We start from the raw sequence: 15,400 nt of genomic DNA on the forward strand, positions 1-15,400 counted from the left end.
TTGCTCATTTTACATTTTCCGACACAAATAGTTTATTTATTAATAAGAGTGCTTTAATCAGACCAGCAAGTGTGTCTCTATCTATAATAAATTCTCTCTTTCGGTTGACCTGAAATACTGCTATCTTCATTTTCGTCTTAACATTATACTTCAATCAAAATTTAAAAAGTATATTGTCCCTTTATATACGTGTATCGTTATTCGAATCTAATGGTTAAAAGCTTTCCACGAAAACGCATTTCAATTGAATTGTTGACGATATGCTGTCGGCAATCTGAATCGCGAGCGTACCGAGAAATCCGGTCGAGCGGGCACATATATCTCGCAATTTCGTTTCTAGTGGCCCACTTTTATACACTCGTGATTTATGATTTGTATTTTTTTGCGACATTCTCGTTAAATGTGTGCGACTCCTACGCACAAGCAATATGCGAAATTAGTTTAGAGCGATAACATATTATAGCATGTAAAATTTGCCCGAATTTTTTCATACTATGTTCATTCGCGAAATGTTAAAACTTATATGATCTAATTTTCTTGCGCTGAAATTGAGAGAAAATGGATGATAGTAAAAGAACTTTTTTAAAAAAATATATTTCAAGAATCTTTATTTCTCAACTTTCTCTATTAACTCTGATTTTTCGCGTTTAAAATCTGTGAAACTTTGTCGCATTTAAAATCCGTTAAAGTATAATTTAATTAATACTGGTGTCACAAAGATAGTGCGATCGTTTCAATATACATAAAGAGATTTTAATACCTCAAACAGATCGTATTTAAACGTTTATAGGTCAAGACTGTCGGAGCTATCTTCAACTTATAGTAGTTACTTTATATCTTTTCCTGATATTATACGTACTAAATAAAATTAAAACATTTCTGATGAATCGTAGCATTATCTTCAATGCTAACAACGAAATAGATAAAGCTCCAATTGGTATAATCAATTTTCGCGCTGTAGCTTTTCAAGCGTTCATTAATCCCTGATATCCGATCGAGCATCAATCATCTCTCAACGATGATCATCAGTCGAGAGAACGATAGTCGTTGTTAACGGTTCGCGAACGTTCACAGCGCGTATTGCCAACGAGATGATACCGAAGATATAGTAACGAATCTAGGTTAACGATCAGACGCGAGGCCGCGTCAAGACTCGGAGAAATTTCTCCGGGAAGATGAGAGTAATGGATGAAGGACGGATAAGATTCGATGAAAGGCCAAAAATTAAACGGAGGTTCGATTACAGTAGCACGCTCTCCATTCGGAAAGCCATCGACCGTTTCCGCCAAGCAGTTTTGTCCTTACTCGAACAAAGAACGGAAAAGTCGCGCCAGAAACGAATGCCGTAGCCATTCGATGAGACGGCGGCTCCTTCATGATCTCGTGCAGCACTAAACGACACCGAGTTCTTACCGAGCTGAAAAAGTTTCGCGCGACGAAAAATCACTAACCGGCTCTGTCGCGATTACTGCTCCTTTTTTCTCTTAACACGATACACATCGCTACAGATCTCATAAGCAGTTGCTGACACTAATCGGCGATCATTTTTAAATGTTCATAAGGAGCAGGAAAAGTAAAATATCTTTTAATATATTTGACAGGATATTTGGCAGGTATTTATAAAATAAAAACAATCAATGATTTTTATTACTTAATAATAATGTATCAAAGCAGTCTAATAGCGACAATTTTACTGATATTTTTTTTAACTATATTTTTGAACAGTTTAAAATAAGAAAATTGACTAGAGTTGTGAGAAAAGTCGTTTGAATGACGTTTCAAAAAAGATATTACTTAAGTTTTTTTAATTTCCGAAAGAGATTTGATTTCTATTTGATTTTAATTTTACTGGTGTGCACTTCAAATATATGTGATTTAAGATTGTCGTCTTGACAGTTTTATAAAAATTTATTAAATGTTAAAAATATCTCCGATTGTCTTTATTTAATCTATATATATATAAATAAAACTGTCAAATCTTCTGTTAGAAGATATTTTATTTTTCTTCTCTATGTGCGTTTAAAAATGATAGCTAATTAGTATCAACAACTTCCGATAAGACATCTTGCAGAAACATCATGTGATACGCATTTTATTGCTGTCCTTTTAATTTTCTTTATTACACACATAAAAATTGTTGCGAGAGTCGCGATCATTAATATTTCCAATGTAATTGCAAAGTACGACAAATAACTTGCGAATTTGCAATATTTCGTTAATAACCATATAAATATTATAATGTGTCGCTGTATTTCGCTCTTATCACGCATCGCGGGAATTTCTTGCAATTCGTGCAAGCACACATTAAATACGATCCTCGGCGCGCTATTAAACGCTACACGCGCCTTCATCAGCTGTCTGAACAGATGGATGAGCACGAAGGAACTCGGGAGAGTTGCCGACGTATCCACGTGCTCCACCGTGATGAGATACGATTGAAATACAACGTGACTGCGTTTCGCAGCTTGCATTGCGGACGGATGTGGATATGTGCGACGAAATATTTGTTAACAAATAATTTTCTTCATCCCTCTCCCTCTTTGCCAAAGTTATCAGTACGCGATATATACAGGGGATTTAATCAGCAAACTTCTAGAATGTGTTCTAGAAGTCCTTCTAAACTAAAAAGTTTACACTATAGATCAATTCAACTGAATTATCAAAATATGAAGAATTTAATTCTTATCAGTAACGCAAAGTTCTGACAACAGCCCCCGGTCTCACCTCGCTCAAAGTATCAGTTTCCATTAGATACGCAATGTGTTACCCTAAATATTAAAACTGTCTATATCTCGATAACTGAGCAAAATAGTCTTATAGTGTATATAAACTTTTTTGCTTAGATCGAGCACATTCTAGAAGTTTGTCAGTTAAATTTCAGAACACTCTATATAAGTACCTCATTTACCTATCTACCTTATTTACCTATCGTGTACATTTCAGCATCTCTCGAATATTTCTTTGCAAATATCGAACCGCGCAATTTCAAATATAATAAATGCTAAAATATATTCCGCAAACCGAGAAATTACTTTGTAAACTAACATTCTTCTCAATTTATAGTACTTGCGTTATTCATGAGAAGTTAAACATTTAATGAATATTTATTTGCGCAAATTTTATTGAAACAAGAAGGGACAAGCTATGCTTCTTGGAAAAATTTACATTTCGTATCGCCGCAGATTGTTTCTCGAGACAACCGGGCCACCGGATGTTCTTTCTTTGGTAGAAATTACGGCATAGACTGCGAGAAAATTCATTTTTGTAATCTCAGAGTCATGTTGCCAGCTCGTTCTTCCACTATCCGAGTTTTCCCGTTATATGACGACGGAAAACGTTGTATATAAGTCGCGTTTACGGTACTAACTTTAATGCGTTTGCCGATTCGCTCGCTATTAAGCACTACTGCACGTGTCTTCATCTGCTTTGAACGAAGAGGCACGTAACGCGAAGGTAACGATGGTACAGGGGAGAAATGAAATATAGCAGTACAGTGCATTATATACATGTATATGGCAATGTGCATTTGCGGTTAATTAAGATTTAACAATTTCCATAGTATATTCAACTAATCGAGAAGCCCATTTTATTCTTCGCCCCCGCTTAAAATCACAGGAAATCGTATTTTTTTATGATAATAACATTAAATAAATAGCGCATAGCAAAATATATTTTATTCGTGATGTAACGTTTTCCTAAAGAATTATACGAACGATGTATATATGTGATTTACAACACAAAGAAAATTGTAAAATATATATATATATATATATATATATATATATATATATATATTTTTTTTTCTGTCATGTGCGCCAACTCGAGACGGATAGTCTGCAACGAGAACTACAGCTAGGATTTGAGCGTGCACGCGATGCACGGAAACTGCAAGGAAAAAGCGGCAACAAAACCGCCCTGCATATCATCGCTTAACACGAGGCTCGGCGTGCATTTTTCAAAGATGCGCGTTCGCAACCGTGATACGAGTGTATAAAGTTGCACGCGCAGAGAGAAACGAGCGTGGGTAAAACCATCCGGCGGAACAATTTATGATTCACGGCAGCGATCCTTACGAAACCTGGATTTCTAATTAACGTCCATTAATTAATGCCCCGCTGGACGATATCGCGTCCGTTATCCCGGTCGACGATCGATGAAACGTGGTCGAGTTCGATGTCTCGTTAATTACGTAGCGGCCGAAACCTCGCGGAGAGACGAGAGGAAGACGTTGATTATCGACGCCACAAATCGTAAGCAGAGGCCACGGCTTTTATGATTCTTCTTCTCCCGCCGCGGGAAACGAACACGGTGTAATCGGGCATCCTCGGTGCTCAGCCGCGTTTATACCGTCGTTCTTTAATCTCGGCGATGATTAAACAAACCGCGAGGAGAAGCGCGGAACGCGGAATATCGGTCGTGCGCAAGAAACCGCCATTGCATCCGGCGAATTCATGGCAAAAAACCGAGTCGAAGAGCCGCGGAACAGCGGTGGCGGCGCCGACTTGTGTTAACGCCAGGAATGCGGTTCGATTTTTGCGCTGTCCGCGCGCGCTCCATTCGTGTACACGCATATGCGTGATGACGTGCATACCTGTCGGTTCTCTGGCTGACCACTTTGCACAAGGTGGAGAAATAAATATTGCTGCCCTCTTTTTTTTCCGTTCGCCAACCGGCCGCCTTTCGTTCGTTTCGAATCTCGATACGCGAATATCGAACGCCAGGGTGCAAGAGGTCTCGCGATTTTATTTCGCATTTTTAATATTGATTTCAAAAGCCGCCTGACTGGCGCACACCTGCGATATATTTCATTATGCAAGACAGTGGAATGAAAATTGAAAATTTTTTTTTTAATAAAATTATTAAAAGATAGATGATCGAGTGATATTATCTTGACGTATTTCGTTTGCACGCCGTGTTCACATTCTCCGAGAATTAATTGTATGATTCTATATTTATTGCAGGAAACATCAGGACCAAGACGGTACTTGACATCGAGACAAAAAGGGGATACTGGTTGACGGTCTATGCCCAGGATCATGGAGTGGTTCCGCTGAGCTCTAGTCTGCAAGTAAGTTTCGTAATATCTTCGAAAATCTGAAAAAATATACGTACAATAAAATAGAGTAAATATAAAAAAAAATCAAAAATTTATTCGAATATTATCGTGGTAATGTAAAAATTATAAATAAACGTTGCAATGGTTTTACCTTTTTCTTACGATCGCGAATATAAATTTCACACGTGTTTTTATTTAGCGAATGATTCATAGACGACTTTCCGTGCGTGTATAGGTCTATGTCGAGGTGCTGGATGAGAACGATAACACGCCGCTGACCGAACTTCCGGTCTACTATCCCTCCGTGCCGGAGAACTCGCCCGCCGGCGTGAGCGTCCTGCAGATCCGCGCCTTTGATCGCGACGTCTCGCCCCAGCAATTCGTCTTCACCATCAGCAGCGGCAATCCGGAGGGTTATTTTCTCATCAACTCCACCACCGGTAAGTCTTCCAAGCTCGGCGCGCCGCGGCTCCTATCGCATCAGCGGTGAAATAATACGGTCTCGTAGCTGGATCAGGATGACGGGTCTTTAGCCACACCCGGTAGCAGCCAGTAATGAGCTCAATTTCGCCGGACGAGAGTTTTAATAGATCCGTTACGCGGAACCAGGAGATTGGTTGCTTCCGTGTGAAAGGAGTATCACAACGAATCTTCATCTTCGTTAGCGGCCATCCAGTCGAAGGATAGGTCGAGATATCGATTCTTCGTGACTGATTTAGCAATACGTATCACTGATGGTTCTGTGCTATTGATAGTATAGAAAATTATGTTTTCGACAGATAGAGAGAAAGAAGAGGGAAAGCGCGATCCATCTTTATTCCGTTGACGTGCCTCACGAACGAGACGTAATAATGCATTCCGTCGATATATAGGCGCGTCTAAAGATACGTTGTTCTTGCCTCACCTGGCTGTGCATGCAAATTCAAGTGATCGAACGTCGATCCATATTCATCAGTCCCTTTATCGTTTCGCTTAGCGTTTCTCCTCGCGTGAGACGCTCGGGAATTATAAAACGATGAGAGTGCCTATCTCGCAAGCTCGTTAGATCTAGGACAACGTCATGCCTTTGTAACTTTAGAACCTCCATAAATAACGTAACAGACAGTTATGCTGTTTAATGTGACGAAATAATATATATGAATTATATGTCTGAACAGAAATTGGTAAAAACTAAAAGTAACGTGCAACAGATGAAATCTAAATTTTTTTAATACTTGAAGCTTATGTAAAAAGAAATACTGTGTAAAGTTAGTTATGAAATAAAGATTTTAAAGCGATCGAAATACTAAGGGAGAGAAGTTTATTAAAATAGATATTAAAGTTCCGTTTATGTAATCCAAATCTGAACTCATCGAGATTATACCGATTTCTGCTGGCATCCAGCCAGGCATTCACAAACAACGGACATTCTGCATTCTTTGAAAGTCGTTTGCGATCAATATTAGTACGCAAAATGAGAGTCAGTTATACTGGGAGATGATTCACAATGGAAAAAGTCAGCCGACATTTGATTTATATTCATCGTCGTCGGCCAATCCCGGAAACTTCCACTTCGCCAGCTGGCCAATCCCCTTTACGCGTTATCTATCCAAGAAACTTTTAATGTGCGGGATTGTGCAAAACTTGGCCCGGCTGGTCACCGTGTATTTCACATACGAAGCAAAAAAAATCAAAAAAGTATTCGGCCGAACGTGCCTTAAAGAGGGATGGAACACGCTCGATACTGCGGTCACTCTTCGCTATGTGTCAAACAAAAATATTTGATTATAACCGATTATAATCGATCAATCGTATCAGTTACAAATGCTGTTAGATTCTTATCGATCAAATAACGCTTGTACATGAGTCTTGTATTTTTGACATAGCTATTATCGAGAACTTTTGTCGCGAAAAGTCAATATTCATTTACGCTACAATAATTATATTTACTCTCATCGTTTTTTTTTAATTTAATTTATTTTATTAAATTATATAAAACAAATGAAGTAATCTATCAAAAAATCATCAATATTTTTCCTCTCATCGTATTAAAGTTACATGTTATGTTACACCGAATATTTAGATATTCTTTTATATATGTATATTAATATATAGAGTATTTTTCAGCATTCTATATTGTTATAAAATTATAAATTATAGATTATATATATTATAAAATATAGATTGTGGCTTTAAGCATTATTATTGATGCCTTGCTTTTTATGCGACACATTTTGTTTAATTCTATCTTTTCTTTATACACATATTATTTGTGCACTTCAAGTTATTATTATTATTAGTAAAATATAGACAGATCCATATGTATAAAAACTAAAGTTATTAGTGTGAAACCGAAGCTGTTAAACAACGATTGTTAAACAACGAAATATCATATATCTCGCTAGTTTGATGTTCTACCGGAAACTATTAACGCCGAGGAGTTCTGTCCCCGGTTTCACCCCAACGGCGATACAACCTCCCAGCAACAGCAATTAGTGCGCGTAGTGCAACGGGTAGATAACTCCCAAATTTCATGTAACATCGGCTAAATTGGTTTCCGCCGAACCCAAAGAAAGAAGTATCGATTTTTTTGCGGATCGATTGTGCTTAACTCCCTTTTCGCGCGTCTGGCGGGATTATTATAAACGCATTGTTTATCGATGTCATTCGGTTTTGTGAGCTTGTGACTGATTATATCCAATTATCCGCCTTTATGCATTATGATCGATTAAGCAAAAACTATATAAACAGTTTATACCTGCGTTACTTTACTTCCACGCGATGTATCGCCTATTCTGCGGCAAACACAGGTTCATATTTACTTGGTATTATTATGCTTTGTCGGGAAGTTGTGCGTGTAATAGAACGATCGCGGTTTTTCTTAACTATGACTATGGTATTATACGATAGCTTGGAGCCTCACCGTGAACTAAAACAAACTACTGGATATGTGATATTCCTCGTAAGATCTAGGCTTGCGTTCTCCAAAGTCCATTTCGGATCTAGTTACACTGTATCTGTAGCTAGTCAGTAAATTCGCATGATCGCGAACAAACCAGCGAAATATAGATTGTTAATTATATTCAATTTTAATTTAATTCCAATTAGCATAAAAGCAAAAATTTATTTTGACTGTAACATTAATTTTAAACTTTATAACAAAATTCTACCGTAAATACTCATGCGAGAATTATGCTGTCCGACAAGGACTATGATAAGTTTTTAAGTAAATTTGGGTACGCTGAATCCAAATCTGCTTGTAAAAATACCTTATCTCATCAAGATTTTTTTGAGAAAATTAAGATTAAATGATTTTCATAATCTTTAAGTATCTCGGTAACTTAACGTTGATGGAAAGGTTTATCACGCTTAAATTAAAAATTAAACATTTTCTTTTACGAAGATACTGTGCAAAGTTTTTAAAAAATTGTAATTTACAAAAAATGGCGTTTTTTAAATAATCCTTTTATTACGTTATCAAAATTTTTGTAACCCAACTGAGATAGCAAAAACTATTTTGTGTTTATCTCTTCAGATACAATCGAACGCCATTATTAGTTTTTCTGTAACAATTATTTTAAAAAAATAGTTTATAAATAATTATTTTCAACAATTATTTGTTTATGAAAAATCTTCCTTTATGGTAGTACCTACCATAGAGCTAATAGTTACGTTTTTACTATCTCAGGTTACATATATAAGCCTTAATAGATTAATATAGCAAAACTATTTTGATCAATTTAGTATCATTTTTTGTAAATTATGATTTTGTCAGGAAGTTTGTGCATTATCTTCGTAAAGTAGAAGTTACTTATTAGATACGCAAAGATTGCAAAAATCATGGTTTCTTGCATCTTTAACCCGGCGTTAGGCGCAATATTTTTCCTTTATTTTTCTTTGGTTCTTAAAACAACTTTGTCTTAACATTATGTTAATATATCAGGCATTAAAATATGTCAAAAACAGTAAAGAACAAATTTGTAAATATTATAATAGATAAAAAAATGGCAGTGTGTAGTAATATGGTTTAAAATAATATCTATTTGTATCTATTAGATATTGCGCCTAACGAAGGGTTAATTTTAATTTTTGCAAAATGATGAGATTTTTATGGGCAGGCCTATTTTTTGGGGTACACCTAAATAATTTACTAAAAAACATATAACACGATCTTTGAAAAAAATATGTTTTTTTGTCGGATAGTGTTATTGATAGTATAAAATAGACTAAAATAAAACAACCGTTTTTATTTCTATATCTATTCTAGTATCTATGACAACAGCAATGTAATATAAAATTGATTAATTAATCACAACAATATCAATTTTTATATTTTTTGTTTGCCAAAACAAGTTACGCTATAACACGCCGTGTTATAATACACACACATATATACATATATATCGTGCAATTAAACGGGTAATTATCATATTATAAAAGTACGGCCAGACGGGAAATCGAAACTTTTCTGCTTATACTAAAAAGAAGGCACTTTGCATGTTTTATTTAGGGACTTTTGATCATATTCTTTTATTTTCTATAAAATTCTAATTGTTAACAGTATTAATTAATTTTTTCTTTAATTTATCTCACTCGCTTAAAGGCATGCTAATAAAGACTGCAAAATAATACGTTTGGTTCTAATTAATTTCGTCATATATATTTCCTAATTTATTTTCTTCTCATTTTAATTCTTTTATTTATATATTTTAATTTATTCGAGGTTATTCTTTTTATTTTATACCAGTGGTTTTTGCTAAAGCATGGTATGTCGCGCGACTTAATTGTAACATTGTTTTGCCGCTTTTATTGGAAAATCTTCGACGTAAAAGCGTACCGCCTTTTTGCAGAGAGCGGCCCCAGCCGGGAGCTCGTTTCCGCAATTAAATCACCGGGTCACCCGATTAATGCATCCCTCTGCTTTCGCTACGCGCGGTCACCTCTTTTGCATCCGGGCGCGCATTTCGCGCGGCATCAATCATCTACGGCCGCGGCCTTTCGATCAATTTTCGTAAGCACCCGATAACAAGTTAAGAGACCGATGTTTTTTTTAATCTCCCAGAACGTCGCGCGAGAAAGGGGCGATGTCGATGGAAAAGGTCAGACTAGCAAAAAGCTACTCTATCATGCGCCCTAGAATGCACGCTGAAATAATGCGTCACGGTATATCGCATGCACATGCTTTATGATTACACCGTCGTTCCTCCGCCCTCATTAACATTATTATGTGGCGCGAGACGGTATGTTGTTTTATGATCGAAGACTATAGCCTGGTGCATGCAAATAAAAATTTCATAAATGCACGGAGGAGTCAGTCAGGTGTTGCGTTAAAAAGGCACGAACATTCCCTTGAATTTTAAATAAAGACAATGAAAAATAATCCATTCTTTCAAGTCTTTGACGATTTAGTTACAAATACAGCAGTCGTATATTCATGTAGCGAGATATGTATTTCGGACAGAACGTAACGCGACACGTGAGAAGATTTGGGCATATCTCAAGTGTTAACGCGGGTCTTTCTAGTTATAGTAGCACGTAGCATAAGATACGACGATGGAGAACAATGGTAGTGTTATACGACAGTACAAAATTAGATTAGATAGATCTTGGGCGAGTAATACGACCTCGCCCGCGGGAACGAGCTTACACGAATGAACGAACGACACGTTGGCATCGTAATCGTTATACCACCCCTGTGTAACTAATCGCGCAGTTAATCGCGCTTTTAACGCGTAACATGCGTTGCCACATTGCAAAATATGTTTCCCTTCTCTTCTTCCCTTCATATGTCCCCCCCCTCTCCTCCCTTTCGTTCATATACCTTTATGTAGCAGCCCCCAAATAGGACGTAAAACGCGGTATTAATTAAACCTACTAAGCTTTGATGGCCCCGTGCTTCCGCCGGTCGCTTTTAAAAATCCCAGGTTTTTTGTTAAACGGCTTTGCGTATATATTCGACTAATTTTATTAATTACGTAAAAAATGAAAAAAATGTGAGATTTTATTTCACAGATATACATACATCGTTGATGGCTCATTGTTATTATTATAAACGATTCAGTTCAAATTTGATTAATGCATCTCGATATTTTTATAGAGAAAATGGTAAGATTGTGCCAAAATATTAAAATATTTTCTTTCGCCCTCGTAAAAATTTTACACGTTATTTTAACGAAATGGAAATACTATATATCTATAATTGTAAATGTCATCGACAAGTCTCGACTTTTTAGAACGCTCCAGGTGCTGACCTAATTAAATCAACCTTTTGACTCTTTTTATTCGTATCATGAAAAACTCGCAATTTCTTTAACACACAGACGCGAGATCCAGCAGGCAAATTTCGTAAAACGTTCGACAATGCGCCTCGTGAAAGACGGACATAATTTTGGCTTGTCATAAGGGAATAATCCTGATAAAACTTTCTCTTAACGAGCGATCTTTTAAGCTGAAGTTACTCCGGAAGCCGTTACCCTTGGCAACATTTTTCATTATCGTTATAAAATATTAATCCCGTTGAGCATTCCACGATGCTTCAAGAGAGACATTCTCGCGTAACATTTGTCCTTCATTAGGATATACGCGCATGAGAGGAAATAAATTTATCGTTACGCTTGTCGAAAGTGTCATTTAGATTCGCTGTACCATACTATGCGATCGTGTTGTCCGCGTCGCGGATAATATCGTAAATAATTTTGTCTGATTCCACACTCTGATTTCCGATAACAAATTTTCCATTCCGAGCTTATTCACGGTAAAACACGCTGCTGCAGTAACACGCGTGTACACGAGGACGCGTGCGCGAGGATGCGTGGGTGTGCATTCCTATCAGGCCGAGGCGAACCCTCGGGGTCGACGCAATCCAGAGGGTGAGGAACGAAAACGAAAAGCAATTATTTAAATGCGTTCTACAGCGCCGAGGGTCGCTTGTACGTTCGCGGCACGATCGAACGCCATTTCCCTCAATTCCCCTTTTTTCCTGTCCATCGCGGTACCTCCATTTTCGCCCGCCTTTCCAGTCTTCACCTCATACTCTTCTCATACTTCCTATTTAGAGAAGAACGTATGCGCCTTCGAAAGGCGCTATATCCGAAATTGTCGATGAAATTAAAAAAATCAAACAATTAATCAATTTGCTGGCGAATTCGATTAAATAATAATGAAGATTAGATTTGAGACGATTCAAATTTCCGTACTTCGTGTTTCTGTATTTTTATTCTACCGCAGTTCTAATAACGGTATCCTCCTATCCTACGCAACGCTTTAGCACGCCGACGGGGCGTTTGGCTCAACGAAAACGTGAAACTAGTTTGTTTTAATGGCAGTGCTTCGTACGTATCAGTTGTACGAGTTCAGATTCACGCCATGCTGATGATAACGGGGTCGCAAAGCGAAAATTACAAGAGTCAGTAACGCCTTGTCGGCGTGGCTCCAAGCGGAACGACAACGGCTTCCTTGTAACTCGATTAGCAGCTCTCGGTGTAATATAAAATCTAGGCCGTCACCGGAAGCCGTAAGACTAATACAAAAAAAGGCCGCTCTGCCTTTATATAACGCGGTTGCGCGCTCGCTATTCATGGCTTCCTTTTTTTTTGTTTGACGGTGTCGCTTTGTTGAAGTGTCGCGCTTGCATCTCTGTGAAGGCTTCACGCGCAGCTCACCTCTATTAAACAAACTCTATATACCGTACTTATGTGTTTTTAAAAATGCTTTTTTATATTTCCTTAATTAAATCCTTTATATATCGCATCATCTTTTATTTTAGCCAAATTTAGAAACATATTCGCGAGTGCTCGTTCTTCTTTGATTCGTTTCTCGTAAAAGTACGTAGTAAATTGGAAGAATTTTTCTCGAACGTCAGTAACTTCACATCCGCGAATTTTTGCTCAATTGAGTTTTCGGGCGAAATCCACGCCCATGATAAAAGACATGTACATCCGTTCGACGTTAAAATAAAGCTTGCTATTGCAGCGGTTGAAAGAGACGAGAAGTACTCCGCGCCGCATGACAAAATCTGAACACTATAATTTCGTCGAGTTTGTTTCCATCAGGCTGATCTTTGTCTCTGTAATGGAAGGCCTGTTATTCACCCGCAGATCGAATATAATACTACCCCGGTCTCCTCTGTTTCCCCACTATGTGGGATTTTATCGAAGGGAGAGTCATCGTGCAAAGGGTCATCGTTTTACTATTTTGTCGTCATAGATATCCCATTTTTGATCGTTATATTATCACGTTATTAATGCTCAAACATTTTACTAATTGCTTCTGCATTCATTGTTACAGGTCTCATTAGCACCAGCGGCAGGAAGCTCGACCGCGAAAATCAAGCGGAACACGTATTGGAGGTAAGTCCAAGGCGCGAGAACTTTTATTTTTCTTCTCAAATTCTTTTGCAGCAATGTAATTACGAATAAGCTCAAAATGCGAGTAAACTTAAAAGAAAGAAACGAATTCGAAACGCGTCGTGCCTTTGCAGTTGGCAACGTTTAAACGACGCTTTAATCGCTCGTAGTCGTTAAAGCAAATCGTATTCTCTAATGGCGCTAATGCTAACAGCTGATAGATAGATTAGTGTGCCGCACCCTTCCTCTTTTCGCTCATCCGTTCGTATTCCATTTCTCGATGATACTGTCGACAAAGTTCTAAAACTGTGCCGCTTTCTCTCTCTGTCTCTCTCTCTCTCTCTCTTTTTACTCCAACGGCGCTCCCTCAATATTGTCAGAGTGGAAATGAGGAAGAAAATCACATCTTTCGTGAGATTGAAAAGTAAAATGAGGAAAATCTGCTGCCTCCAAAAAGCGATAAAAGCGAGAAGGCTAACTTGAGAGTGAGAAAAGGGGTAGCCTGAACGAGGAGGGTGAGAGAGACTGGAAAACGAATGGACGGCTTGGGACAACGACGGAGAGAAAGAAGGGCGAAGGAGCAGAGGGGAGGAAGAGGAAGGAGGCTTTGGATGGAACCGAGTTGAAAAGGTACAGTGGTCTGCGCTAAGATGGTAGAAGAAAAAAGGTCTTGGGGTGAGACACGGCAAAAGCGAGACATTTCTCCGGGGAAAGTCGTCGGAGCCTTTTGGAGAATTTCTACCTGCATCAGGATTAAAGAAGGAACTCGCACGATAGTCTCACGTCGTGTACGGTGGTAGACATTGAAATTTCCCCGAAACGATAAAAGCAGGAACAGATCGATGCCAATTTTATGGAAAGGCTTCTTCCGTGGCTATAGAATCGAGGTGAATGCGATTGATGGACTAAGCAGTTGCTAACATGTCTTCCTTCTACCTCTGCGTATCATTATTAGAATTTCAACGTAATTAATAGAGTTTTCTAGCACATCCGGAGCATAATTTTACAGCATCGTAATTAATTAAGATTAATTTGACGGTTTGAGACAATGACGGAAAGAAAGAAGAGTAAAGATGTAGGAGTAAAAAGAGGATAAGATTTTTGGATGGAACAAGATTGATTGAAAAAGTACCGTTTCCGCGTTAAGATAGTAGAAAAAAAAAGGATTGTAAAGTGGGAGAAAGATAAGACAAATTGAACTTGACAATCGACAAATGAATGTAATTATGAGCGAAACGAGAGAGGCATCGTGTATATAACAATGTCATCCCGTAAGTTTAAAGATTTACGCACATGACTCTTCCGCAGTTTCACCTTGATCACGAAAGTTACGATACGTGTCTCTTTCTCTGCGTATTATTACAGCTCTATTGCAGTTTCTAACAAACTTATACCAGCATTACTTGTTTGATACCACTTTGGCGTTGTCGCATTTAGGAAAGTTTTGCAGATAAAATCACAGATAGAGCTTCTTGCTTTCGTTCCGTTCTTGGAAAAGAAACTATTTTATGATGTTTTCTACATTCTTCTTCAGAATAATAAAAAGCGAAGTGATTATATATAATATCTGAGTATATTATTTATACATCGTCCGTAAAATTTCATAGGAATCGCAATCCGCGGACTTTGTTATTTTTATGTTATTACATTACGGCATTATATCTTTGATATATGAAATTATGACATTATATTTTTAGGACAAATTTTACGAAATTTGTATTTTATAATTTATCCGTTATTTTGAAACGTATTCAAAAGTACCTTATTTATTCAGAATTAAAACGATTTTAATGCTGTAAAATCGTATTAGATAATATGTAAAAAAAAAAGAACGCATGGACCATTACGGTGGTAAAGTGTTTCGTAATTAACATGAACATACGCTCGCTCTAAATTAAATTGCACGTTATCGGTTTTAATGGCCATGTTCTCGCCCGTTCGCACGTTGGGTGCAATTTAAATTTTCAGCACCTCCATCGACTGAACGAATTAAATACACTTCATAACTGCTATATACATA

The 15,400-nt window shown here is 37.5% G+C and overlaps 1 protein-coding gene across 3 annotated transcripts in view; it reads left to right on the forward strand.

Annotated features, from left to right (window-relative positions):
• Kug (FAT atypical cadherin kugelei) overlaps nucleotides 1-15,400 on the forward strand; it is a 305,865-nt gene that overhangs the window by 252,091 nt on the left and 38,374 nt on the right. For all 3 annotated transcript variants that reach the window (XM_072896201.1, XM_072896212.1, XM_072896222.1), the window contains exons 4-6: nucleotides 4,962-5,068; nucleotides 5,292-5,496; nucleotides 13,322-13,383. In XM_072896201.1, coding sequence (XP_072752302.1) covers nucleotides 4,962-5,068; nucleotides 5,292-5,496; nucleotides 13,322-13,383 — 374 coding nt within the window. The remainder of the gene's footprint in view (nucleotides 1-4,961; nucleotides 5,069-5,291; nucleotides 5,497-13,321; nucleotides 13,384-15,400) is intronic.

Source organism: Anoplolepis gracilipes, chromosome 1 (assembly GCF_047496725.1).
Source record: "Anoplolepis gracilipes chromosome 1, ASM4749672v1, whole genome shotgun sequence".
Classification (NCBI taxonomy): domain Eukaryota; kingdom Metazoa; phylum Arthropoda; class Insecta; order Hymenoptera; family Formicidae; genus Anoplolepis; species Anoplolepis gracilipes.